The sequence below is a fragment of the Eurosta solidaginis genome, chromosome 1, assembly GCF_040869045.1.
Source record: "Eurosta solidaginis isolate ZX-2024a chromosome 1, ASM4086904v1, whole genome shotgun sequence".
NCBI classification, from domain to species: domain Eukaryota; kingdom Metazoa; phylum Arthropoda; class Insecta; order Diptera; family Tephritidae; genus Eurosta; species Eurosta solidaginis.
Window position 1 is genome coordinate 366215436 of NC_090319.1, and position 25870 is coordinate 366241305.

Below are 25870 nucleotides of genomic sequence, written 5' to 3' on the forward strand. Positions count from 1 at the left end.
GAAATGAAATTTTTTTCTAGGGTATTGCTTGAATGATCAGCGACAGGAAAGCTGATAATACCCCGACCAGTGGCGTGAAAAAGGACTTCCCTCTAACAGTAGTGCATATTCACATCCGAACGTGGACGTGCCATCCTTGGGTCTTCTCATTTTTCTTGTATCAGTGTTTTGCCTTTCACGTAGATCAAAAACTGGCACTTTCCCGTTATTAGCCATTTATAATATTTCAGAAACTTTGCCTTGAGAAGGGTCTCCTCTTTCACCCGCTCGATGGCCACAAACGCTAAGTCGACAGTGCAGAACCCAATTACCTAACCTAAGCGGTAAGCTTAACTGGTGAACTAACCAGAAAGCTAACCTGTTAAACTAACCGGTAAGCTTAACTGGTTAACTAGCCAGTAAGCTTACCTGGTAAATTAAGCGGTAAGCCTAACTTGTAAGCTTAACTGGTTATCACGCCAATAAGCTTACTTGGTAAACTAAGCGGTAAGCTTAACTGGTTAACAAGTCAGTAACCTTACCTGGTAAACTAAGCCGTAAGATTAACTTGTTAACTAACCAGACAGTTTACCTGGTAAACTAACCGGTAAGTTTAACTGGTTGACTAACCAGTAAGCTTACCTGGTAAACTAAGCGGCAAGCTTAACTGGTTAACTAACCAGAAAGCTTACATGGTGAACTAACTGGTAAGCTTAACTGGTTAACTAAGCTGTAAGCTTAACTTTTTAAATAACCAGAAAGCTTACTTGGCAAACTAACTGATAAGATTAACTGGTTAACTAGCCAGTAAGATTACCTGGTAAACTAACCGGGAAGCTTAACTGGTAACTACCCAATAAGCTTACCTGGTAAACTAAGCGGCTAGCTTAACTGGTTTACTAGCCGGTAAGCTTACCTGGTAAACTAAGCGGTAAGCTTAACTGCTTAACTAGCCAGTAAGCTTTTGCCTGGTAAACTAACTGGTAAGCTTAACTGGTTAATTAGTCAGTAATCTTACCTGGTAACCTAAGCGGTAAGCTTAACTGGTAAATCAAATTAACTGGTTAACTAACCAGAAAGCTTATCTGGTAAACTAGCCGGTAAGCTTTGTCTTTATATTGACCTACAATTTTACCTAAACTTTTGTTAGCTAAAATCACTTACGTATAAAACTAAACAAGTACTTTGAACTCACGTCTTCTTTTTTCTTACACCAGATGTGCTTGCACAAAGAGCAACTAAAAAAGTATTTAGTGAATTGGCAACTTTGTAGCGAAAATAAAATAAAAATCTCGCCACGGAACAAGGCAATTGTCGCAAGTAGAGCAATTGCTGTTGAGCAATAATGCAAATGCAATTTTAAGCTTGACAAATTACAATAATGGATGCAAAAAGAGCACAAAAAATACCGAAAATAGATAGGAATACAGCACTTTGAAGAAGAAGAGCAAAAAGAAAATAAGAAATAGGATAATAAAATGTATGCTTATGCACATGTTTAGTCAAACTGCCACATAGCTTTAGCATAAAAACTAACAAATTAAGGTGGAGCAGCCACATACTCATAAAAAAAGTCCCTACACAACAAATTCCAATAAGCAACATGCTGTTGCAAGTCGTAAAACAGCAAATGCACTACAGAAGAAAAGGATTTATAAAAATTAAAAAAATAAAATAAAATAGCGCAACTGAGCCGCAAAAAAATGCAACAAAAAGTAATAAAAACATGTGAGGTAGACTCAATTCGGGAATGATTATCATATACCCAAATGTGCGGTATACATTTTTTTTTATTTTTAAACTAAGCCAGCCACAACACTACTGACGTGAAATTTCAGAATAATGTTACTAAAAACCTTAAAGATATTGGAAAGTTTCTTTACGTTGGCTCTTTCAAGCCAAGTATTTTTTGAAAAGTGGGCGTGAAAATCACCATTTTACAACCAGGCTATATATAAAAGTAAAAAACGAACACTTTTAAAATTTCAACATAAAAAAAAACATGAGCGGTGCCACACTTGATTTCCCAACCAAATTCAAATTTAGTAAAATTTTTAAATATAATTTTACTAAATTTGAATTTGCGTAATAAAATCAACCTACACGTGAAATATACCATTTTTTTCACTCTTCATAATTTTTCATTTCGAAAAATTGGGCGTGGTTATCTTATCTGATTGAGCCTGTATTTAATACTAAAACCTTCTGGGTCCAGATAAGCTAATCTTATATCAATTTTTGCTGAGGTTATCATGTTCAGGGAGGAACGGATGTTTGAGATGGGCGCCTGGATTTAAAAAGTGGGCATGGTTTTCAACTGATTTCGGCTATTTTCACATCAGATAATTACAGCTATAAAAATTCTTGCACCATTTAATTAAATTTTGAATATAAAAAAGTGTAGCTCCAAATAATTATCCCACTTTTTCCATTCTTCGAAATTTTCGATATTGAAAAAGTGGCCATGGTTATAACCTGAATATGTCCGCTCGGCTGCAGAGAAACGCATCAGCTGAGAAATATAGATTCACAAAATACAATAGATTAAAAGTATAAATATAATTTTTTAATTATTAAGAGAAGATAGAACCGTCTTTTTTATGGCAAAGAGCGAGTCCGAAACATCAATTATTCTCGAGTGAGAGTTATAATCTTCACACAAACATAGAAAAGGTTTATGTAGTTGGAAATTGCTTCTGCATTGTTTAAGAATTATAGGTTTATAATGCCTTGAAACTCGGCATGGAACATTTAAGTTTAATTCGTTCAAAAGAAATGGGCTTGAAATCGATCCATTTAAAAGTCTAGCCATAAATAGTACACCTAGCATTTCTCTACGACTTGCAAGGGTAGGACGATTTATTAGTTTTAATCGACTAGTGTAAGGAGGAAGATTATACGGAGAGTCCCATTGCAGATTTCTCAAGGCGAAAAGTAAAAACTTTTTTGAATTGATTCTAGTCTATCCGCATGAACTTGATAACGCGGATTCCAAATTATCGATCCATATTCTAATATTGGCCTCAGCAATGATGTAAAAAGGGTTTTTTTTAACGTAATGATCACTAAACTCTTTTGCCCATCTTTTCACAAATGCTAAAACTCCTCTCGCTTTATTGACTGTGACATTATTATGAGGGTTGAAACTATGTTTGCAATTCATTGTAACTCCCAAGTCGACAAAAACACCAACGCTTTCCAGAGTTTGACCACTAAATGTGTAGGAAGCTGGCTGTATGTTCCCACGTGAAAAACATATGGATTTACATTTTTTTATGTTGAGCTGCATAAAATTCGCATTACACCAAGTAACTAAACGATTTAAATCCGCCTGGAGTACAGAATGTTCTTCAACCGACGCGTATGACTTAAAAAGTTTTACGTCGTCGGCATACATTAAAATTTTAGAATATTTTATAGTTGTGGAAACATCGTTTATAAAGATCAAAAACAGAATAGGACCGAGATGGCTGCCCTGAGGCACACCGGAGGGAACATCGATGACATTCGAACAAATGTTTTTAAAAATGACTCTTTGAGTTCTACCGCAAAGATAGGAGGAGATCCAGCTAGTTAGGCCAGGTTGAAAACCAAGCAATTCGAGTTTATAAACAAGTAATGAGTGGCGTACTTTGTTGAATGCTTTGCTGAAATCAGTGTATATAACGTCGGTATGATGATTGTTTCTAAACCCATTAAAGACGTGAGTTGTAAATTCAATCAAATTGGTTGAATTGGCTGTGAGCTCTGCTCAGCTGAGTATAAAAACGGTCGTGGTAAATTTCAACGCGATTTATCAAACGGCTTCTGAGTTATGATGTGCAATACTTTCAAATTTTCTTTTCTTAAATATGGGCGGTACCACGCCCATTTTCATAAACTTCACTAACTTTGGTGTATTTGCCAAAAGATCTGTTCACTCGCTAAGTTTTATTGATTGATCAGTTAATGAGTTATCCAGTTTTTCGCATTTTCGAAATTTTCGATGTCGAAAAATTGGCCGTTGTCTGATTTTGTCAATATTAACGGGTCCTTATATGAAAATAAGAAAATGCTCCTTAAAAATTGTAACATCTTCCATCGCTTTTATCTTACGACGTGCAACTTTTTATATTTTCTTTTCTTAAATATGGACTGTGTCACACCCATTTGCGAAATTTATGCTAAATTATTTTATTATATTATTGCTTATTTCGGCATAAAATCATTCCACTCGCCAAGCCTTATCACATGATCAGTGCTAATGATCCCCACATCACACCAACCATTTCTTCAACTGTATTGTGGAACCAACGCCTATAGCACCCCTCTCATTATGGTCAACCCCTGTTGAAACAGCAAGTTTCCATGGACTCCCGTTATAGGATATTGATGACAATTTGTGATCGGGCACATCTATTGGACAACAACAACAACAACAAACAACCAGTGCTAATGAATTTTCGAAATTTTCGATATCGAAAAAGTGGTTATAGTTGTTGTAACGATCTCGTTTGACGATTTTCCACACCAATTTATTCTGGATCCTAAGAAACCTGTACACCGTTTTTGTTAAAGATATTCCAAGTTTTGTTTAAGTTCTTGTGTTAACGGAGGAGCGGACGGACGGACAGACAGGCTTGCATCAACCCAAATATATCTGATGCTGAAAATTGTGATTTATAGAAGTCTTTTCATACCTAAATTTGTGTATGCCATAAGAAACAACCGTTGCGTGACTGTAGTTATAATACTTTCTATACAAGCACCGCTGAGTATAAAAATTTCATAAAAGCGCAACTGAGTCACTAAAAAAGACAACAAAAACACGGCCTTAGTAGTGAGCAGTGACAAGAGTGTGTGTTATGACACACTTTTCTTAGTGTGGGTGAAAATGGGCACTTTGGGTTACATCCCAAAGTAGCATCGCGCTAAAATTGCATGTTTTGTGCGCGCATAGTTAAAAGGTCGTAGAAAAGAAATGCTTTGCTAGCGGAACATTGCAAAAGAAATATAAAGAGAGATAGAGTGTGACAGTGGCACCGACTTGCTTGTGAAAACAAGGTGAAGGCAAAAAGGTTAAACCGCTTGTACGAAAATTAGGTAAAAAAAAACATTTTCGAAATATATTCTTTGCAACAGCAGCTCTCATTGCCGCACATGCACGTTAAAGGTTTATGCGCCTTCTTTACTACCAGGCATGCTTAACCAACGAAACGATATCATTTCGTTACGATAATCAACGTTAATAAACGAAACGAAGTCATTTCGTTTCGTTTATTAACGTTAAGATCGTCAAATTAACGAAATGATTTCGTTTCGTTTTCTGCCATATCAAAACGAAATCAAATCGTTATGTTGATTATTAATTTCAAACTATGCTGGTAAAGCTGATTGATGGCGGAGTCATTAAAGGTGAAAGCATTATCCAAGCTGATTGCAACTTTTCTCATGAATTTTGACAGTACGAACATTTCTCAGAGTATTTTTGACATTACCACCAACGAATTACACAAACAAATTACATAGAGTTTGTGTGTGTATGTGCGCTCGTTGTTGCCACCTTACGGCTTCACCATGGCTATAGCATTGCCAGCACAATTCAAACATAAAGTATCACGTTTTCGTTAACGTTTTTAACGTTAACGAAAGCTTTTCGTTTCGGTTAAAAACGAGATACAATTTATCTTGATAATTTCTTTATCGATAATATTTCGAAGTGTTTCAACGGAAACGGTGGAAATTTTTTGATAAACGATTAGCTTAACGTTAAGGTGCATCCCTGTTTACTACTCTTTATAACCACCCAACAAAAACTGTCATAAGCGGTTGTAAGAAGTAAAGAAATACCGGTTCTACTCCTGACAGATAAACTTTCGAATAAAGTGAATACAGTACATCGTACACCTTATAACCACTTGAATGTAGGAACTAAAAATAAATTTTCGATGGTAGATTACTAATCTATACTTACATAATCTTCTGAAATAGATTATTATAGATATGTTCTAGGGAATTTTAAGTCAGACTGTGTCTTATTTTAAGTCGTATGCGAGCCTAATTCTTAGTCCGAATATAGCAAGTAGTATCTCATACTAAGGCCTTATGTAAGAATTATTTAATTTTTTTTATTCAGTCCTTAAGCCTTATAATAATATTGTTATGATAATTCCTAATGTAAGCATTTTCGAATATTGACCTTAAGCCTAATGCGTAACGTTATCTTTGAGATACAGGCCTGATGATATTAGTGTAGAAGAATAAAGCCTGGGAATAGGTTCCATAACTGTGAAAAACTGAAAAATGTACACTAACGCCCCGATTCTAGTGTGGTAATAACATTCTTCACCACGGTAACGAAATCATGTGGCAACTTTTACACCCTTTTGGTATTCTACCCGCGAAAGTAGCCGAATAATTTTTTACCCACAAAAGTAGGTGGTTACATCGAAATAACCACACAGCAGCTGTTGTTTAGAAAAAGACAAAACTGAAAAACAAAAAATTGTAAGCGAAAATAAGTAAAGATAATGGTAAAAAAGTATTGACTCTTGCTATACATATTTGTTTACATTATGTACTTTCACAGAATAAATTACAATATACCTATGTAGAAACTTATAATGCATAATATGCATATACACATCGAGCAATTTTTATTTTCATATATTTTACATAGTGTTTGATAACCGATCGAAATATCTAGCCATTATTAATATTATTATAAAACCAGAGTTTTTTTTTTGATAAGTCGGTTATCTCATCAACAATTAACGACAATGTGTTTGCCAACACGTTTAGTTTTAATGCCTGGCATTAAATATATCCTAGGTGAAATGTTATTATTCTGGTACATTTTATTGACTGAGCAATTTTTTATGGTGAGAGTTCCATTGAAGTAAATTCAAAATTATATGGGGGCTAATGAAGGTGTGGCGAATTTTTAGGCAATATTGTGAATTTTTACCTGAGTGAAATAGAAAGAAAAGTACCAATCGTGACTACTGCCTAAAAAGGACCAAAACTGAAGAAAGGGGACCAGCGGACCAAATGGTATTGGAAGGGACCATTTTTGGTCCAAATGGACCAAAGTGGCAACCGTGAAAGCGAAGAAAACTACCTTTCAAATTTCTCCACAGACACTGGTGAGTTTTTCGATGACAGCGTTACCATTTGGGCCAGAATCGCGGATAAAAGAACTGGTAATGATATTCGGTTACATAATGTTCTGGGTACTATTTTACCGGTAACGCTCAGAATCGGGGCGTTATTGGAAACCCATTTGCACACAAAATTTACACTTTAAATTTTCATGCGATTCTGTCAAGTATTTTGCGCATTGTTTTGCTTAATGAGCGCTGAATGTAATTGAGGAAATGTTTATCAAACGCCATGAAAACAAAAAAGTCATTATGCAACAGTGCGTATGAATTTTGAATGTCGCAATACTCGTAGTGTACACTGGCTGTCAAGAAAACTCAAGAAGTTTATATCAGTGAGTTTTCTTGTTCTCAGTTTTGCTTTACAGAATCATAATTTAAAAGTTTGCACAATTTCCCGTGCATACCCTAAAACTCACAGTTAGCAAATCCAGCCCCTGATGCCAAAGGCCTTTTGGTCAGATGAAATAAGCCTTACATAAGGTTCAAATATTTTGCTGGGCAGCTTCCAAATCTTGTGCATGCATGTGGCCCACAACAATGTACCCGTACAACAATAACTGTAAAAACTTTAAAGCTGCATACAGCCAGCAACTCGATGTTATGCTTGTGAGCACAAAGTAATGTCATTTGAATTTTTTTTATAAGATTTATCAAAAATAGACAGAAAATGTGGAAAAAATGTATTTTCCTAGTATAAAAATAGTAAATAATTCATAGAACTTTCTGCATTCCAAACTATTAATAACGAAAGTTCAAAGAAATAGTTGGCATTGCACATAAAATAAAATTATAAACGATGCATGCAAAAGCGGATTGCTTCACTAGAGGGTTAAAGAATATTAAAGCGTTTGCCAAGATAGCGACTTTCGTATTTGACCTAAATTGTTTGAAGTTTTAGAAATATGCTGAAAACGAAAATTTTTGGTAGAATTAAGTTTTAACTCTGGACAAAGTGTCCGATAGATCCCTTCCCTGATCTTCCCCAAAAACTTTATACATATATATAAGTGCCGGACCCGTGCGCATCTTGCGCAACCAATATAAAAGTCTCTTATCAAATATCAACAGAAATCAGCTGTTCTATGAAACAATTAAAATTTAAAGCTTGCGCTGCCATCTTGCGTATGGTAGCAACTGCCGGCAATGCAGTGCAAATATTCACAGTAGTGCCATAGTACAAATAGATTTATTTCTGTGCTCACAATCGTTTATTTTTAACAAATTATTTTAATAAAATATAGCTAAACAAAAGCACTACGACCAAAATTACCCAAATCTCGCTAATAGCCCGAATCTCCATCCTTACAACCAAACCTTTATTTATAGATTTGGATTCCAAATAAGGCCGAAAAGGGACCCGTACATAAGAGCAGCAATTAGAAATAATATATATGATTTTTTTTTGATATTTGTCATCTGTTCTAACATGCGAGCCCAAGACGAATTTATAGTAATTGGATCTCAATTATTATATTTTGATGTGATAGCAGTATTGAAAAAGCAAGTTACAAACAAACATAATGGCTGTAGAAATCGCACTCTTTCTGCAATATTAATATTCGTATTTACGGTAATTGGAAAACAATGTTCTATCACGGACCCTATTCGACTCCAAAAATCTCCGACATTTTCCTAATAAAAACAAGCCAACATGCAAATAAATGTTTTATATGAATCCATAAATAAACGAAGCAGAAGGCAATGAGGAAAAGGTTGTACAACAACAAGACGTTGCCTTGTTCGGGTGCATTTGTCATTAGTTCGATCGCGCCCTTTGTTCTGAAGAAAATATAAAACTTTATCGAAAATCAATACAAATTCTGAGAGATTTATAACTTCTTCACCATGACAACAGCAGATGAAGCGGCTTTGGGAGTGTTCGAGAGAAAAGTTCTTCGAAAGATTTATGGACCTCTACGCGTTGGCGATGGCGAGTACCGAAGAAGATTTAATGATGAGCTGTACGAGCTATACGCAGACATCAACATAGTCCAGCGAATTAAAACGCAGCGGCTGCGCTGGCTAGGCCATGTTATGCGAATGAAAGATGATGCTCCGGCCAAGAAAGTGTTTCTATCGGAACCCGCCTATGGAAGCAGAGGTAGAGGGCGGCCCCCACTCCGTTGGAAGGACCAGGTGGAAAACGATTTAAACTCCCTTGGTGTGACCAATTGGCGCCGGTTGGCGGAGCGAAGGAGCGACTGGCGCGCCTTGTTGGACGGCCATAACCGTTTAGACGGTTAAGCGCCAATTAAGTAAGTAAGTAAGTAAGTATAACTTCTTCTTTGTTAGACTAAAATTTGCTGGACTGTAAAACTGCATACCCAAATGATAAATTCAGAAAACTCTTTGGAGATTGGCTTGCATTGTTTCTTAAATTATTGAAAGTGAAACCAAAAAAGGTTTATGCTGGACGAAATTGGATAAAAATTGCTACTACGATTTTAGTGTTTGCTGAAGTAGCTGAAGTATGTCAAATTGAGATAATAAACTAAACTGTGCTAGCATAGAAGTCGAGATTGATAAGTGAACCAGCGCAAATTCAGTTCACATTAGAATCCTATTAGAGAAATAAAAAAATGGGCCGATTTAAATTCATCGTAATTCACCATATAATACTTTAAGGAAAATATAGAACCATGAAAATTTCAAAATGCGATATCTCAGCGAAAAAAACATGATATTTGAAAAAGCTAAACGCCATTTGAAAGAAGAAGGCTTGTATTTAAAAATGCCATCCTTTAATTTTGCTGAAAGAAACCATCTGCAAAGCTACATAACCTCAAATATGGGGAAAAACGCTGTTTTTTGCCTTTAGGTTAGGATATCTCGAAAACCAGAGCTGATAGAGTAATTTTGTGGCCAGATTTCGATTCATCGCACAAAAATCCTTCCAAAATATATAGTCGGGTTTCTGGGTCTGAGATGCTGTCGGCCTGTGTAATTAGTGGGAGTTGGGGCTGCTTAGTGATAACAATCATCACACTACCTTTCACCTAAAATCATGTTCAGATTACACTCTAAAACAAGTGTTTTAGCATAAAACACCTCACATAAAACAAATACGTTCACACCTTCGGTTCTTATTTTATTTTGACAGCTCCAATGCAACCATGAGGAATTTAATATTGTTGTAAGCGATTTCATTAAATTTGATAATATTGTGTGTTTGTGAATTTTATTCTAATTTGAGATGAGTGATAAAGAGAAAAAAGTGTTGAAGATATTAACCATGAAAGCACAATCAAATCCTTTGTGTTTATTTCAATATACATCGTTCGACAATGAGTATTTGAACCAGTTCAAAAAGCGGCGTGCAATGAATATCAGAAAGATGCAGTTGCTGAGAAAACAATATTTTATGTTATTGGTGGCCACACAAAACCTTTCCTGGCAATCAAGGTCATATTGGACAAGAGTAAGCATGCTAGTGGGGGTTTGCAAAAGCATTAACACTTTTCTTTTCAAAGGCTCGATCGCAATCCTTCTGGGAAGTTGACTGCCAAGTGAATGGAGATGAGTTCTTCAAAAGCAATTTTCGCATGAAAAGAAGTGTATTTATAGAACTTTGCGATAATTTAAGAGTGTTGGAAAAGAAAGATACCCCACTAAGAAAAGCCATCTCTTTACACAAACGAGTAGCCATAGCCCTCTACGCGTTGGGATCATCGGCAGAGTATCGCACAATAGGGAACATGTTTGGAGTTGGAAAGTCCACTGTGTGTGAAATAGTACTTGAGTTTTGTACTCAGACATGGAAACATTTGAGCCTTACGTACATGCCTAGTTTTCCCTTAACGAGGGAAAAAGTATCAGAACTAGTACAAGGATTCGAAGCTATAGGATTTCCTCAGTGCATGGGAGCAATAGGTTTGTTAAATTTGGGTTACCATAGCTATGTATGTCAACGTTCTTGTTTTTCAAAATTTCAGATGGTTGTCACATTGAGATTCATCCACGTAGTGAAGATACAACTGATTATTATAATTACAAGGGATGGTATTCGACTATCCTACTTGCTTTGGTCGATGCAAGGTGTGTTCCTTTATGATTATGTTGTTTATAAAGGAAGATATACAATTTTTTGTTTCAGATACCGGTTCATTTATATTAATGTTGGCAGTCCAGGACGGTGCAATGATTCCCAAATCTTCGAGTCCTCAACATTGAAAACACAGTTGGAAAAATGTCCTTACCTGGATGAAATGCGCACACCGGTTTCCGGTGTTGATGTGCCGATTTTCATTATAGGAGACTCAGCTTTTCGTTTTAGCAAAACGTTGATGAAACCATATGCATTCCAAGTGTCTCAAAATGAAGACGAAAAAAATTTTAACTATTCTCTTTCCAAAGTGCGAAGAGTTGTTGAAAATGCCTTTGGTCACGTGAAGGCTCGTTTTCGACGAATTGGTAAGGGCATAGACAATCAAATACAAAATGCCAACATTATTATAAAGGCATGTTGTGTCCTACATAACTTTTTAAACGAAAGGAACGACAGTATTAACGAGAAATGGATTTCCGCTTTGCAAATTGTAGAAAGAAATCGTCAATATCCACATCAAGAAATATCGGCAAATGACCGTCAAAATAATGCAGAAATAATTCGAAAAAGTTTAGCTGCCCTTTTCAGTAAGTAAAAAAACTTTGAAATACTCTTGTTCAAGAAAAGGTACTTTGTTTATTCCAGTCTTATTTTTCGCATAAAAGTAAAAGTAATATTACTTAAAAACTAAAACATAATAAATTCATTTCACTAAAAATTAAATGCATATTCAAAATTAAATATTTAATAACTAAAAATATTCATTTCGCTAAAAAAAATTCCCAACACAAATTAATTATTTACATTAAAAAAAATTATTTTATCTTTAGAATTATTTGTTTAAAAATTCAATTAATGCCTGAGTTAATTCCTTGTTATTTTGGACATACTCTTCTAAAGCTTTTGTTTTTCTTTCTTCATTTTCTAAAATTGCTTTAGTTCTTTCTTCGAATTTTTTATCGCTTTCCCTCAAATCTTTGCTACATTTTTCCATTTCTTTTTCAATTTTATCAATTTTTTCCAAAAATTTTAATTGAAAATTTTTTTTTTTAGCTGAACGAGTAGCCGTTGACGTGGATGGCGTGGGAGATTCACCTTCCTTAGAAGGCACTGCTGATTCGTAGGTGCTTGTTTCTGGCGACTCAAGAGTGAAATCCAAGGTTTCGACATTTTCTGCAATTAAAAAACTTTTATAATTCAATAAAATAACAAAATAATTATAATAACAAATTATCAACGTCCAAATAGAAATCATTTGAGCCCTGTCTCCGTCCGTCCGTCTGTCCGTGTTCACGATAACTTGAGTAAACACGATAGCTTGAGTAAACTTGTACTGAAATTCACTTAATAAATATAAAATATCTCACCATAAATGCTGTCCTCAACAAGCCCTTCAGGATTATAACTTTTGAATGGTGCCAAAAGCTGATGCATTTCTGCATACAGTGGCCAACATGAAGGTGCGCCGCCAGATGGTCCAATTTGTGCCTTCTCCTTCCTTTGTTAATAAATAAAATTATAAAAAATCTTGCCAAGTATTAAGACTACCAACTCACCTGTATCTGGACGTCAGGTTATGCATTTTGGATTTTATTTCTGCTGGAGTGTACACAACTCCAAGTTGTTCCAACTCCATAGCCATTTGCTCCACAATGTGGCTATTTTTCCGCACACCTCGAAGCTCGCCTACCTTACTTCGCCATATATCAATCAGAACAGCTTCAGTGCCCTCTCTCCATTGATTTCTTTTTTTGTATTGCTTTTTCTCCATTGTATTCCAAATATTTTAAATAAATTTATCACCCGAAAATAAGTTTACCACTCAAAACAAAATGACATATTAGTTATGGGACAACAGATTAATCGATTATTACCGATAAGTTCTAGTGCCGACAATGGTTTCAACTTGTTTTCAATCTAAATTTCGGCGAAAACAAGTGTTTTCAACTTATTTTATTGACAGATTTTACAAGGCGAAAACACGTGTTTTCAACTTGTTTTACTCATAAAACAAGAATGAGCCGTTAAACGAGTAAGTCTGAACATAATATAAGTATGATCGTTTCAATCAGACAAATTTCTGGAATCGACAAACACTGTCCGCCACTCATTAGTTTAAAAGCGATGAATGAGCAATTGGTTTTGAATAACAAATCAATAGTTTTTTAATAAAAAATCGAAATATTTTCGATAAGTAATCGATAAAATTACGATAGAAAATCGATCACTTTGATGGCAAATCAATAACATTTAAATAACAAAGCGAAAAATTGTACACAAATTTCCGACAACAAATCGATAACTTTTCGATTAAAAATCTGAAATGAATTTTTTAATAATTTTTCAATAGCAACCCGAAAACTCGTCGATAAAAAAATCGAAAGCAAATTTGTGTATTGTATGAGAGTTTTACTATCTTAGTCAACGGAATAATTTGGACTGTTAAGACGTCTTCAGAACTCATGAGTCTAGTATTAACGGAGTTTTCGCAAGAGCTTGCCCAGTGGTTAAAATTCAAATACTACAGAGGGCACTATACCTCTTCTTTTCTTGGCTTCTTTCCCACTTTTTCCTTTCCACTCATCTAATTTTTTTCTTTCCCCTCTCTTCCTTTCCTTTCCATTCCTTTTCTCTCCTTTCGTTCCGATTCCTTTTATTTTCTTTCCAGTACTTTCCCTTTCTTATATTTCCTTTGTTTTATTTAATTTATTTTTTATTTTGCTTACTTCATTTTCTTTTATTTTGTTTAATTTTATTTGACTTTGTCTTATTTTATTTTTTAATTAAATTAATTTAAATTTTAATAAATATATAATAATAATAATAAATATAAAATAATAATTTTTTTTTAATTCTATTTATTTCAATTTAAGGCGCGATAGCCTCCGAATGGGTTTTAAGCCCAACTTCACTTCCAATTTGCGTCGTGCTCCTTTTAATTTTTCCTACAAATTGGCGGGACGTGACTTACATGTTTTATGCCGACTCCGACAGGCATCTGCAAGGCAGATGAGTTTTCAATGAGAAGCTTTTCATGACAGAATTACATTCGGAGTGTTTGCAAATCACTGCCGAGGGGCTACACCGCTTAGAATTTTTTTCTAAGCTTTCGATGTTGTTTGGACTGGGGATTGAACCCACGACTTTCGGTGTGGTAGGGGGACACGCACGTGCAGAAAATTGGCACAACCAACAAAACGAATAATTACTCCAACTTGATAATTCTCGTTTTATTATTGTAGGCACTTCGAATATCAGCAAAGAAAATTACACATTTACTCATATTTGCTGGCTCTCGCGTTATATTTCCAACAAAACAACTATGTACCCGCTCTTCGTACATTTGCTCGCGATGTCTTATCTATGAGGCCTGCAAGTTTTCGCAACATTCTCATAGTTTAAATACGTGTTTGGCGTTGCTAGTGGTGTCATTTTTAAATTACTATTTCAGTGCTATAAATAACTTTTTTGAAGATTCTCCATAAGATGTCTCTGAGTTTTACATTAGAGTTAAACGGAAATAATATAAACTTTATTTGAAAATTCCAATTCTGTGTAGGTTATATAAATATGTCAAATGTACTGTTAATGTTAAAACCCACATGTCATATATCTGTGGACACAAGTCATAATCGCGTAAGTCGAGATAGGAAGATTCGCAAGATTTATTTTTGATATCATTTTATACTTAATAAATAAACTCTGAGGACTTAATATATTTAAAAAATTGATAATAGTCCATATTCTGAGTATTGATTTTGAATGATGTTCGTGCATATTTGATTTTTGTATTCGAGATTTAAAACGTTTTATACAAGCTGTTCGATGGTGCCATTTTAGACTTAGGCTGTTGTGACCTGCGATCACAGATAACACAATACTTTTTGTAAATATACCATTTTATATACCACCGTATTCTTGTTAAAGAATGCATTTTACTTTATTGTACATATGTACGCATGTGCTCGTGCATAATTTGCGGTTCGGTTACTTTAATGTTATTGCATTACGCTTGGCAAAATTTGTGCGCTCACATTATTCTGCGCTGTAAGAGACTTAATTGGCAAGGGATTAAATGCAGCAAAAATAATAAAGTAGCATAAATGGGTTTGAGAAAAATGCTTGCTTCTTTTTGATTTCATTTTGTTTTTTAACCCGAAGAGAATTGCAGTTTTACCAAAAGCTTACAACAAGCAACAATTTTAGCGCACTTTTTTGGTGTGCCAGTATAAAATATCAAGACAAACCGTAAACAGAGCAGAAGGGCAAATTAGATGAGGCATTGAAAGCCAAAAACGACTTACTGATTTTTTCAATAAAAAGAAAAGAAATGATGATTTTCTGTTAACGAAAAGCTGGGATCTTTCTGAGAGTAATCGGAATGAAAGTCAAAGTACAACCATTGCAATGATATTGATTACAATTAAATTTGATTGCGTTTTCCGTTTCTATAAAACTAATGTAAGGGATTTTTATACTCAGCTGAGCACAGCTCACAGAGTGTATTAACTTTGTTCACATAACGGTAATCCGTAACGGCATAAACTAATCGAGATAGATATAGACTTCTATATATCAAAATGATCTGGGCGAAAAAAGAAATTCATTTAGCCATTTCCGTCCGTCTGCCCGTCCGTAAACACGATAACTTGAGTAAATTTTGAGGTATCTTGATGAAATTTGGTACGTAGGTCCCTGGGCCCTCGTCTCAGATCGCTATTTAAAATGAACGAAATCGGACTATAACCACGCCCACTTTTTCGATATCGAAAATTTCGAAAAAACGAAAAATTGTGATAATTCATTACCGGATAAAGCAATGAAACTTGGTAGGTACGTTGACCTTATGACGCAAAATAGAAAATTAGTAAAATTTTGGACAATGGGCGTGGCACCGCCCATTTTTAAAAGAAGGTAATTTAAAAGTTTTGCAAGCTATAATTTAGCAGTCTTTGAAGATATCAGGATGAAATTTGGCAGGCACGTTATTCCTATTACTATATGTGTGCTAAACAAAAATTTGCAAAATCGGATGACGAACACGCCCACTTAAAAAAATTTTTTTTAAGTCAAATTTTAACAAAAAATTTAATATCTTTACAGTATATGAGTAAATTATGTCAATATTCAACTCCAGTAATGATATTGTGACGAATATGAGTGACACTAAGTGATACTCACATCCCTAGTCTGATGTAAGTAAATGAAGTCACAACAACAATAAAGCAGACAGTCACTTGTATCTACATAAATCGTTATGTCTACACATATGTACGTACTAGCAGCAGAGAAGAGATGCACAAACACTTTCAGATATCTTATCTGAGATGCTCCCAAAAGTATGCAATTGTAATTGTGGAAGTGTCGCTCACAAATACAACCATATGAGGAGCTATATACGTGCATCTGTAGTTATAATTATATGGCGGTAACAAAGTAAATTCTGGAAGCGCCTAGAAGATGCCACGAGGAAATCACAGTGTATAAATGCCCCAGCGGTAGAGGCAGTTTCGATTAAGCACGCTATCTGTCGGGCAATAGTAGAGTTATTTATTTTGAAAGTAGTCTAATAAAGGCCATTTTGTATTATTAAATATTGGAGTTATTTGTTCAACAGTTTAGTGATTCGAACTTAGCTGGAGGGCAAATAAGAGGATTTGCAGTAAATTCGTCACAATTGGTGTCAGAAGAGGAATTGTTGAATAAATTCCAGAGGACAACAAGGGCATGGCAAAGTTCAGTGAATTGAAGATCCAGCAACTGAAGAAGGAGTTGGACAGCCGTGGATTGAATACAACCGGCAATAATTTCGAACTTCAGGCACGACTACGAGAGGCAATGGAATTAGAGGGAATTAACGTGGACGAGTATGTCTTTCATCTTGATGGCAAGGAGACAACAAAAATTGAAGAGAAAAACGAAACATCGCAGACAGTTACCAGCACAGACTTGAAAATGATATTGGCTACAATATCTGCACAAACATCGACAGTAAAATCATTGTCGTCGCAAATGTCAGAAATGTCGTCACAAATGTCATCCCAACTGGAAGCGCAAGAGGCACGTATAACAGAAATGTCATCACAAATATCCACAAATATGTCATCACAACTGGAAGAGCAGAAGACATATATGGCATCCCAACTGGAAGAGCAAAAGACATATACGACATCTCAGTTGGCTGAGCAGTTGAAAGCACAGGAGGCCCGCACATCCTCGCAGCTGGAGGCACAGGAGATAAGGGTAACATCGAAGCTGGAGGCCCAGGATACAAAAATTTTGCAGTTTGAGGAAAAAATCGAGGCCGAAGTGGATGCTTTGAGAGGACGTCTCGAGCAGTTGCAACTAAATCGCCCAGCAGTTTCAACAAGCAATCCGAAGGTAATAACTCCATCTTTTGACGGCTCTGTTCCTTTCCAGGTCTTTGAGCTACAGTTTGAAATCTTACAGACGATTCCAGAGTACGAACGGAACAGCTATGAAGCATTGATGGCCGCTGTCGAGAGACGCTATGGAAGCAGCATAGAAAACAGATATTCCAAATTGAGTTGCAAAACCGTCACCAAAGAGCGAATGAGACTTTGCAGGAAATTGCCTCGGCTGATGAAAGGTTGGCACATATGACAAATGCGGACGCACCCGTGGAGTACACCGCGAGGGTAAAAATCCAGAGTTTTATAAATGGCATACGGGACGTAGAAACGAAGCGTGCGACATATGCAAACCCAAAACCCACATTCGCAGAAACGGTATCCCATGCACTGACTCAAGAAACAGCGTCGCTTTTGAGTAAGCCCGCATACAAAGCTCATCGCGTGGAAGTAGAAAGGCCAGAGTGGGTAGACGCAATATTGGAGGCGCTGAAAGGATCGCAAAAGCGGAGCGAAAAAGTTATCAAATGCTTCAAATGCGACAAGCCCAGTTACATTGCACGTCATTGCGATCTTGATCCTAGTGGTTTCAACAGCATGGGTGGTCTTAATAACAAAGCGAGTAAGATGTAGAGATCGAGAGCTAGCTCCACCTATTGAATATCCTGTGATATCTGTGTCGCAAATTGGTAGAAAATCGAGCAGTCTTACCGTCAGAGGGAATGTGGATGGCAAAGAACGTGTACTGACTGTAGATACGGGCGCATATCATTCCTTAATTCAATCTGACTTGGTCAACAGGAGAGTAAAAACGTTACCTGGAGCAAGGTTGCGTACGATCACTGGCGAGTATAACCAAGTCCAGGGAGAAGTGGTATGTGAAGTCTTGGTTGGAAAGGTCACAGTTCTACACAAATTCTTTGTGGCGGAGATCGTTGATGAAGTCATATTGGGAGTGGACTTCTTGGTTGACCGTGACATCAAGATCGATATGCAGAAAAGTGTGATGCGTTGTAAGAACCAGCATATATCACTTAACTTCAGTTTGCAGAAAGGATTCAGTAGTAATCGAGTACTGGTGGAGACGACTCGACAAAAACCACTGAAGTCAAAAGCAAAGGCTGATAGATCGAATGAGCCAAATAAAACAAAATCAAAAGTACCTGCGAGAGAAACACTGGCATTGACAAAACTTAATGGACGCACGAAAACGAAGCAACGAATTTCCGAGAAAGAATGCGAGGGAAGTTTCAAGCCGGAGCGCCCTACTGTTGTGAAACTTGGGAACGATACTGATTATGCGAAGCCAATCCGTCAAGCGCAAGCTCTACGAAGTAGTTCATTGGCCAAACAACAGAGTGTGAGGGAACTGCCCAGGGTAATGAGTAGTAAGATCAGACACTGGCATGACAAGAACTTTAATTCGGAAGGTTTCTTGGAGGGAGATTTGGTACTGCTATACAACCTTCACCGGCGGAAAGGTGTTCCATCCAAATATCGGTGCAGTTGGGAAGGCCCGTACAGAGTTGTGAAGACGATCAGTGATGTCATCTACCGCATACAAGCAATTGGGAAACCACGAAATAGAAGAGTTGGCAATGCTAGCAGCGTTTAGATCGAGAGATTTGTCTGATCGGGACGATCAGACTTAGGTGGAGGGCAGTGTGACGAATATGAGTGACACTAAGTGATACTCACATCCCTAGCCTGATGTTAAGGAAATGAAGTCACAACAACAATAAAGCAGACAGTCACTTGTATCTACATAAAGGAATAAATCATTATGTCTTCACATATGTACATACACGCTGCAGAGAAGAGATGCAAAAACACATGCTCCCAAAAGTATGCAATTGTAATTGTGGAAGTGGCGCTCACAAATACACGCATATGAGAAGATATATACGTGCATCTGTAGTTATAATTATACGGCGTTAACTAGTAAATTCTGGAAACGCCTAGAAGATGCAACGAGGAAATCACAGAGTATAAAAGCACCAGCGGTAGAGGCGTTAGAGGCAGTTTCGATTAAGCACGCAATCTGTCGGGCAACAGTAGAGTTATTTATTTTGAAAGCAGTTTAATAAAGGCCGTTTTGCATTATTAAATATTGGAGTTATTTATTCAACAGTTTAGTGATTCGAACTTAGTGGGAGGGCAAATAAGAGGATTTGCAGTAAATTCGTTACAATATGGAGCAACAAAATACAAAAATAAAAGAGAATTTCAAAATGGGCGTGGCTCCACCCTTTTTCATTTAGTGCGTCTAGAATACTATTAATGCCATAAGTCGAACAAAAATTTACCAATCCTTGTGAAATTTGGTAGGGGCATAGATTTTGTGACGATAAATGTTTTCTGTGAAAATGGGCGAAACCGGTTGAAGCCACGCCCAGTTTTTATACACAGTGGACCGTCTGTCATTCCGCTTGGCCTTTAACACGATAACTTGAGCAAAAATCGATATAACTTTTCTAAACTTAGTTCACGTACTTATCTGAACTCACTTTATCTTGGTATAAAAAACGGCGAAATCCGACTCTGACCACGCCCACTTTTTCGATATCGAAAATTACGAAAAATGAAAAAAAATGCCATAATTTTATACCAAATATGAAAAAAGGGATGAAACATGGTAATTGGATTGGTTTATTGACGCAAAATATAACTTTAGAAAAAACTTTGTAAAATGGGTGTGACACCTAACATACTAAGTAGAAGAAAATGAAAAAGTGCTGCTAGGCGAAATCAAAAGCCCTTGGAATCTTGGCAGGAATACTGTTCGATGTATTACATATAAAAATAAATTAGCGGTACCCGACAGATAATGTTCTGGGTCACCCTGGTCCACATTTTGGTCTATATCTCGAAAACGCCTTCACATATACAACTAAGGGCCACTCCTTTTAAAACCCTCATTAATACCTTTAATTTGATATCCATATCGTACAAACACATTCTAGAGTCACCCCTGATCCACCTTTATGGCGATATCCCGAAATGGCGTCCACTTATAGAACTATGGCCCACTCCCTTTTAAAATACTCTTTAATACCTTCCATTTGAAACCCATGTCATACAAACACATTCCAGGGTTACCCTAGGTTCATTTTGCTAAATGGTGATTTTCCCTTATTTTGTCTCCAAAGCTCTCAGCTGAGCATGAAATGTTCGGTTACACCCGAACTTAGCCTTCCTTGCTTGTTATTTTGGCAATCACTAAAAAGCATTCAAATTAAAAGAAATTTATTTATTGATTGCTTAAGAAAGGGATTGAAAATTTAAAACTTTAAATTTAAAAAATCCAAATCGGGGTCGCCCGTCGGAAATGATTTGGTAAACACCCAGAATGTATTTCTGCCATCAAAAGCTTATCAGCGAAAATTCATCTGCCTTTCAGATGCCGTTCGAATTCGGCATAAAACATGTAGGACGTATGTACAAGGCCAATTTTTAGGGAAAATTTAAAGGAGCAAGACGCAAATTGGAAATGAAGCTCGGCCTAAATTTCCACGGAGGACTGTATTACCAAGTATTTATGTATTTTTGTATACTTAATACACATACGCCAGCTTTCTTGTGCATTTCGGCCTTGACAAAAATAATTAGTATGACATTTCAAATGTTTTACATAGCTTTGGAAATTAACACGAACTTTATTGAATTGGCAAGCTGGCACAAATTCTCTCTAGATTTTGATTTTATAAATTTTTTGCTACCATAGTCACTTGCCAATTACAATTGTGAAGGCCGCTCGTGCTAGATATGGTACATTAATGAGTCTGATATCTGCATAAGAGAAAATATATCTCATTTTTAACAACGAAACAATGTTGGCTTTAATGGCATTGACTGAAGTACATATAAATATATGTACTAAAGGACAAATCACGGTAGCGTTAGATACACGGTTAGAATTTTGAGCCTTAATTACATTCATTGAAAAATGTCTGTACTAAATTAGAAGCATCTGAATTTACTACAATGTTTTTTTAAATTTGTTCAGCTTATTTCATCACTGAGTCTGAGAACTTAATACTGTTTTAAATCGAAATCAAAAACAATTTTTGTTGTTATGTCGGCCTTCTGACTTGTAATATAACAACAAAAATTGTTAGTACATCCCAGAGCACTTGGAAAAGTGTCAATGAATATTACACTATGGCATCATTTGATGTCGCAGCGCTTTGAAAATCAATTGGCAAGAAACAGGATGGGAGTAGAAATAATGAGGACTAACAAACAACGGATGTGATAGCTGAATCGTTGTAGCAGCGGCGCCTTAACGTTTCCGATGAAGGAATTTAGTAGTTCCCGAAATGGATCTATACATTGAGCTTTGACATTTGTCTAAATTTTTTGTTTCATTTATTTTGATTTAAAACAATTTTTTCATTTAAGAAAAAATGTATCATAACAATTCATAATTTTTTATAACTGCAAGTGTTTCTAGATTCCAATTGAATCCCATTTCTGAGCATGCATTTTCAGGAAGACTGGTAAAATCCATTTGATTTGGTCATATATGTAGTACAAAAAAGTCTCATAAATAGGCTCACACTTTTAACCGTATTGGCAGAAATCGAGGCGTAGTAACTTTATTAAAGCAACAGCAACCTAATATCGCCTTTGTTTCGTGTCCTTGCTATTGGATTCGATTGGCTGGTTTATCTGCTTCAAAACTACTTCTGAACGAAATTGAATTTTTGATTTCAGAAACATATACCTGGTTTTCTAAGTCCTCATTTAAACGAGGGACTCGAACCATTGTAAATTGCATCTATATAAATGAGATGACTTAGAAATCACAGTTGAATTTTTGGGACAGGATCGAGAAATTGAAAACGCGTTTTGGAAAAATCCTTTTCAGTACTATGATTAACGTAAAACCAAGCAGCGTAATATAGTTCATTTCAAAATATTAAATTCAATATATATTGAAGTTACGAAGTGCAGTCATGACTTTGTTATAAGGAGCGACCTCCTTGAACTAATGTGCAATTCAAATATTTGTTCTCATTCATCAAATGATGAAGAACACTTTGATATTAAAATATTTTAAGCCTTTTTTACTTACTTAATTGGCAATTGCCTGTTCAAAATCGTCCTATCCCAAAATAGTTTTCAAAAATTTCCCATTTCAGGATTTGGTACAAAAACGTCCTACATTAGAATAAGATTGTAAAACTCCTTATCTCAGAATGCTTTTCATTAAATCCAGTCTTATGTCAAAATGCATTGAACTTATGCTCAGATAGGGACTTTTTGAAACAAATTTTGAGGTAGTGTATTTTAGTGTATTTTTGAATAAAATTCTAACGCACGGCATTGTTCGAATAAATTCTGAAACAATGACTAAACCAACATAACTCTTTATTAGTTCACGAAATATTTAGTAGAAAATGAATTATTTCTCCAAAACCTGTTGTTATTTACAAATTTATTATCACTGCTAATATACTACTAAATCTACTTTTCTACTACAATTTTCGCTGAAGCGGATTGAATTATTCCCCGTTTTCCTTACTTCATAGAAGCAACCCGTCCAGATTTTTAAATTTGGGAGTGTCAAAGCTCTGTCATCATTGGAGAACAAAACTCTATAATTGTATCATGGTTTCATAGCATAATAGCATCAATATATCGTTTTATACACAGAGGCCCTAACCAACAAATTTGAAATTTTACAAGGGAATCAAAAAGCATTTTAATTTTTACATTCACTACATGCATACATTGCTTTTTAGAAGTGTTGTTAGTTATTTCCATTTTAAGCAAACGATCTTCTTACTACGATAAGTCAATATATGATACACCATGTCGTATACGTAATATTTTGTTAATATTGTAACGAATTTTGGGAAATTCCTGATAATTACGCTCATACTGCTAACGTTCAATCGCTGATCTGACGAATAAAATATTCAATATTCCTCAGCTTGCCCTGCTTTTATACTCTCTTTTAAGTCGTTCACATTTTTCACGCACATGCCTTCCTGAACAAATGTATCTTATGCTTGGTTATTTAGCTATATACATGTATATCTGTAGTTTATGCTTTTCTTCTAGCCATATGCGTGTGTCTGTGTGGGTAACAACTTCTGCTCTTAGCTGCAGGATACATAATATCTCTCCTTCAAGCTGCTGGTTAGGTGTATGGAATATTCTTCGCTGCCTTGTACATAAGTGTGACTGTTTGCTGTTTTTGTTGTTGTGATTATTTACTAACAGCATAGTGATGCTAATATTCGTAACAAGATCACAATGATGTTATTTGAATGATGCTGACATTACCCAGCAGTAAAGGAAACTTACTTTAAGTTGTTGTTTAACAACAAAATGCACCATTAATTGATAATTTTCTTGGGTAAAAGCTTTCGTATGAAAATGAACGACAAAAACTTTTACTTCAACTTGAAAAAATTCTATACTCAAAACCCTTAAATGCGTGGCTTTTTGAATGAATCATAAACTTTAAGCTTTCCTGTGTTGAAATTTATTAGCAGAACACTTTCCTCAAAATTTTTATTTTAATTTCCTCCAACTATTTGGACTATTGATAACAGGACAAAACGCGTCTTTTCATTTCTCTTTCAACATGTTTGGACGGGTTATTGCATCGGTTTCAAACTGTTTTTCGCGGAGAACTTTTCACCGGGTAGAAAAACTTAGCACCCGTGTTTGTATTCTCAATACTGGAATAACTACGCGTCCTCAGATACCCCAATTCAAGACTTTTGTATAATTTTCTGTAGGACCCATATAGCTGCACTACATTTTCATACTAAATTTGTTAAAAAAAATTTACCATCACAGCAACCCATATCTGATTAACATGTTTAAAATATGCGCATAAAGTGTTGAAAACACTTATAATTATTCTATTTTTAAATTCATATATTTGCAAGTTATTTTGTTTTTGGAGTAGCCTTCTAGCCAGGATATACGTGATTATTTTAATTGCATTTTTATGGTTATTCTGCTACAAACTTTCTTACGCTCTACAGATTATTGCTGCTGTGAACAAAATTTGGTCAGCCGCAAAATGTTTACCCGTTTAGCTTGTAGCAAGTTTCGAAAAATTGCTTACGTGCGTAGATACATTTCGTGTTTTTTTTCTAAACATTCACACGTGCTAAATGTAATGTAACTTTTTTGTTACCAACCTATAATTCCATATTCATGTTATTCGTGAGTGCACAATTTTGAAAGTTTTAACGAACTAAAATTTTACGAAATGCTATCAACAACAACAAACGGTAAAGCTTTAGCCATTTTAAGAATTTTCGGACAGAAAAAAAAGGCAGACAAAGTGGTTTAGCACTTCCCCTAAACGATGAGTTAAGTACTTGTGTCAGTACGAGTAGGAAATTTGAAACTAAAATGTATGTAGTGCATACTATATGCAGACGTATGTATGTACATATATTTATATATTCTACATACATAAGTGCATGTTTATTTTGAGCGCTTCAAGTTTCTTTTTGTTACTAGAAAATAAAATTTGAGTTATTGACTTTCAAATTGAAAAGTGTCCAATGAATAACAGATTTTTTTTTTTTTTTTTTTTTGATACGTGATCAACTCTGCTCACGGCATGGGGGCATACAGCGGGTTCTTGTTGTTCTTGTAGCGATAAGAACACTCCCCGAAGGCCTTGGGGAGAGTTATCGATGTTGATGGTCCTTTTCCGGATGCAGATCCGGTACGTTCCGGTAAGAAGCACCATAAAGCCCGATCATCTCGGGAATTATTTGGTATGACCACAAGAAACCTTCTGAGCCATACCGCCCTCCCACCCCCAAGATCCATCAGTAGTTCGGGGTCGCCAGAGCCTCGGCTGTTAACCAAACAGAGTTCGCCACGGGTAGGTGACGTTGACAATTGGGTTGGAGAGGCTATATATTGCGCTGGCAACCCCGTGAGAAGGTTGCGCTACACAACCCCTTGAATCAGTTTGAAATTTATTCGCCTCTTATGACAGGCATACCTACCGCTGGGGCTCATACTTTGTTGTCGTAACCCGTTATGTGTAGTAGTATGGTTTAGTAGATACGAGTGCAATTGACGCTTAAAAAAAATTCACAGGATGGACATAAACCCAATAGGTACAACAAAGTCGAGAGCTATAAGAGAAAGGAAAAGATAGAAGGAATATGGGAGGAGATGGAAATAGAATAAGACGAGATAGCGTCCTATGCCTACCACACCGAAGATCCTGGGTTCACCCCCGGGCAAAGCAACATCAAAATTTTAGAATCAAATTTTTTTCAATTAGAAGACAATTTTTCTAAACGGCGTCATCCCTCAGCAGTGTTTGGCAAGCATTCCTA

The 25870-nt window shown here is 35.9% G+C and overlaps 2 protein-coding genes and 1 long non-coding RNA gene across 8 annotated transcripts in view; 2 read left to right on the plus strand and 1 right to left on the minus strand.

Moving 5' to 3' along the window:
- Cow (Proteoglycan Cow) overlaps positions 1-25870 on the plus strand; it is a 289126-nt gene that overhangs the window by 145926 nt on the left and 117330 nt on the right. The window lies entirely within an intron of this gene.
- Positions 10182-12290, plus strand: LOC137251551 (uncharacterized). The gene is made up of 5 exons (XM_067786296.1): positions 10182-10539; positions 10592-10991; positions 11054-11156; positions 11215-11753; positions 12220-12290. The coding sequence occupies exons 1-5, from the start codon at positions 10315-10317 to the stop codon at positions 12288-12290; spliced, it is 1338 nt and encodes a 445-aa protein (XP_067642397.1). The 5' UTR covers positions 10182-10314.
- Positions 12373-13197, minus strand: LOC137244944 (uncharacterized). The gene is made up of 3 exons (XR_010951235.1): positions 12723-13197; positions 12534-12664; positions 12373-12465 (listed from the first exon to the last, which is right to left on the minus strand). It is a non-coding gene; the product is annotated as an uncharacterized lncRNA (long non-coding RNA).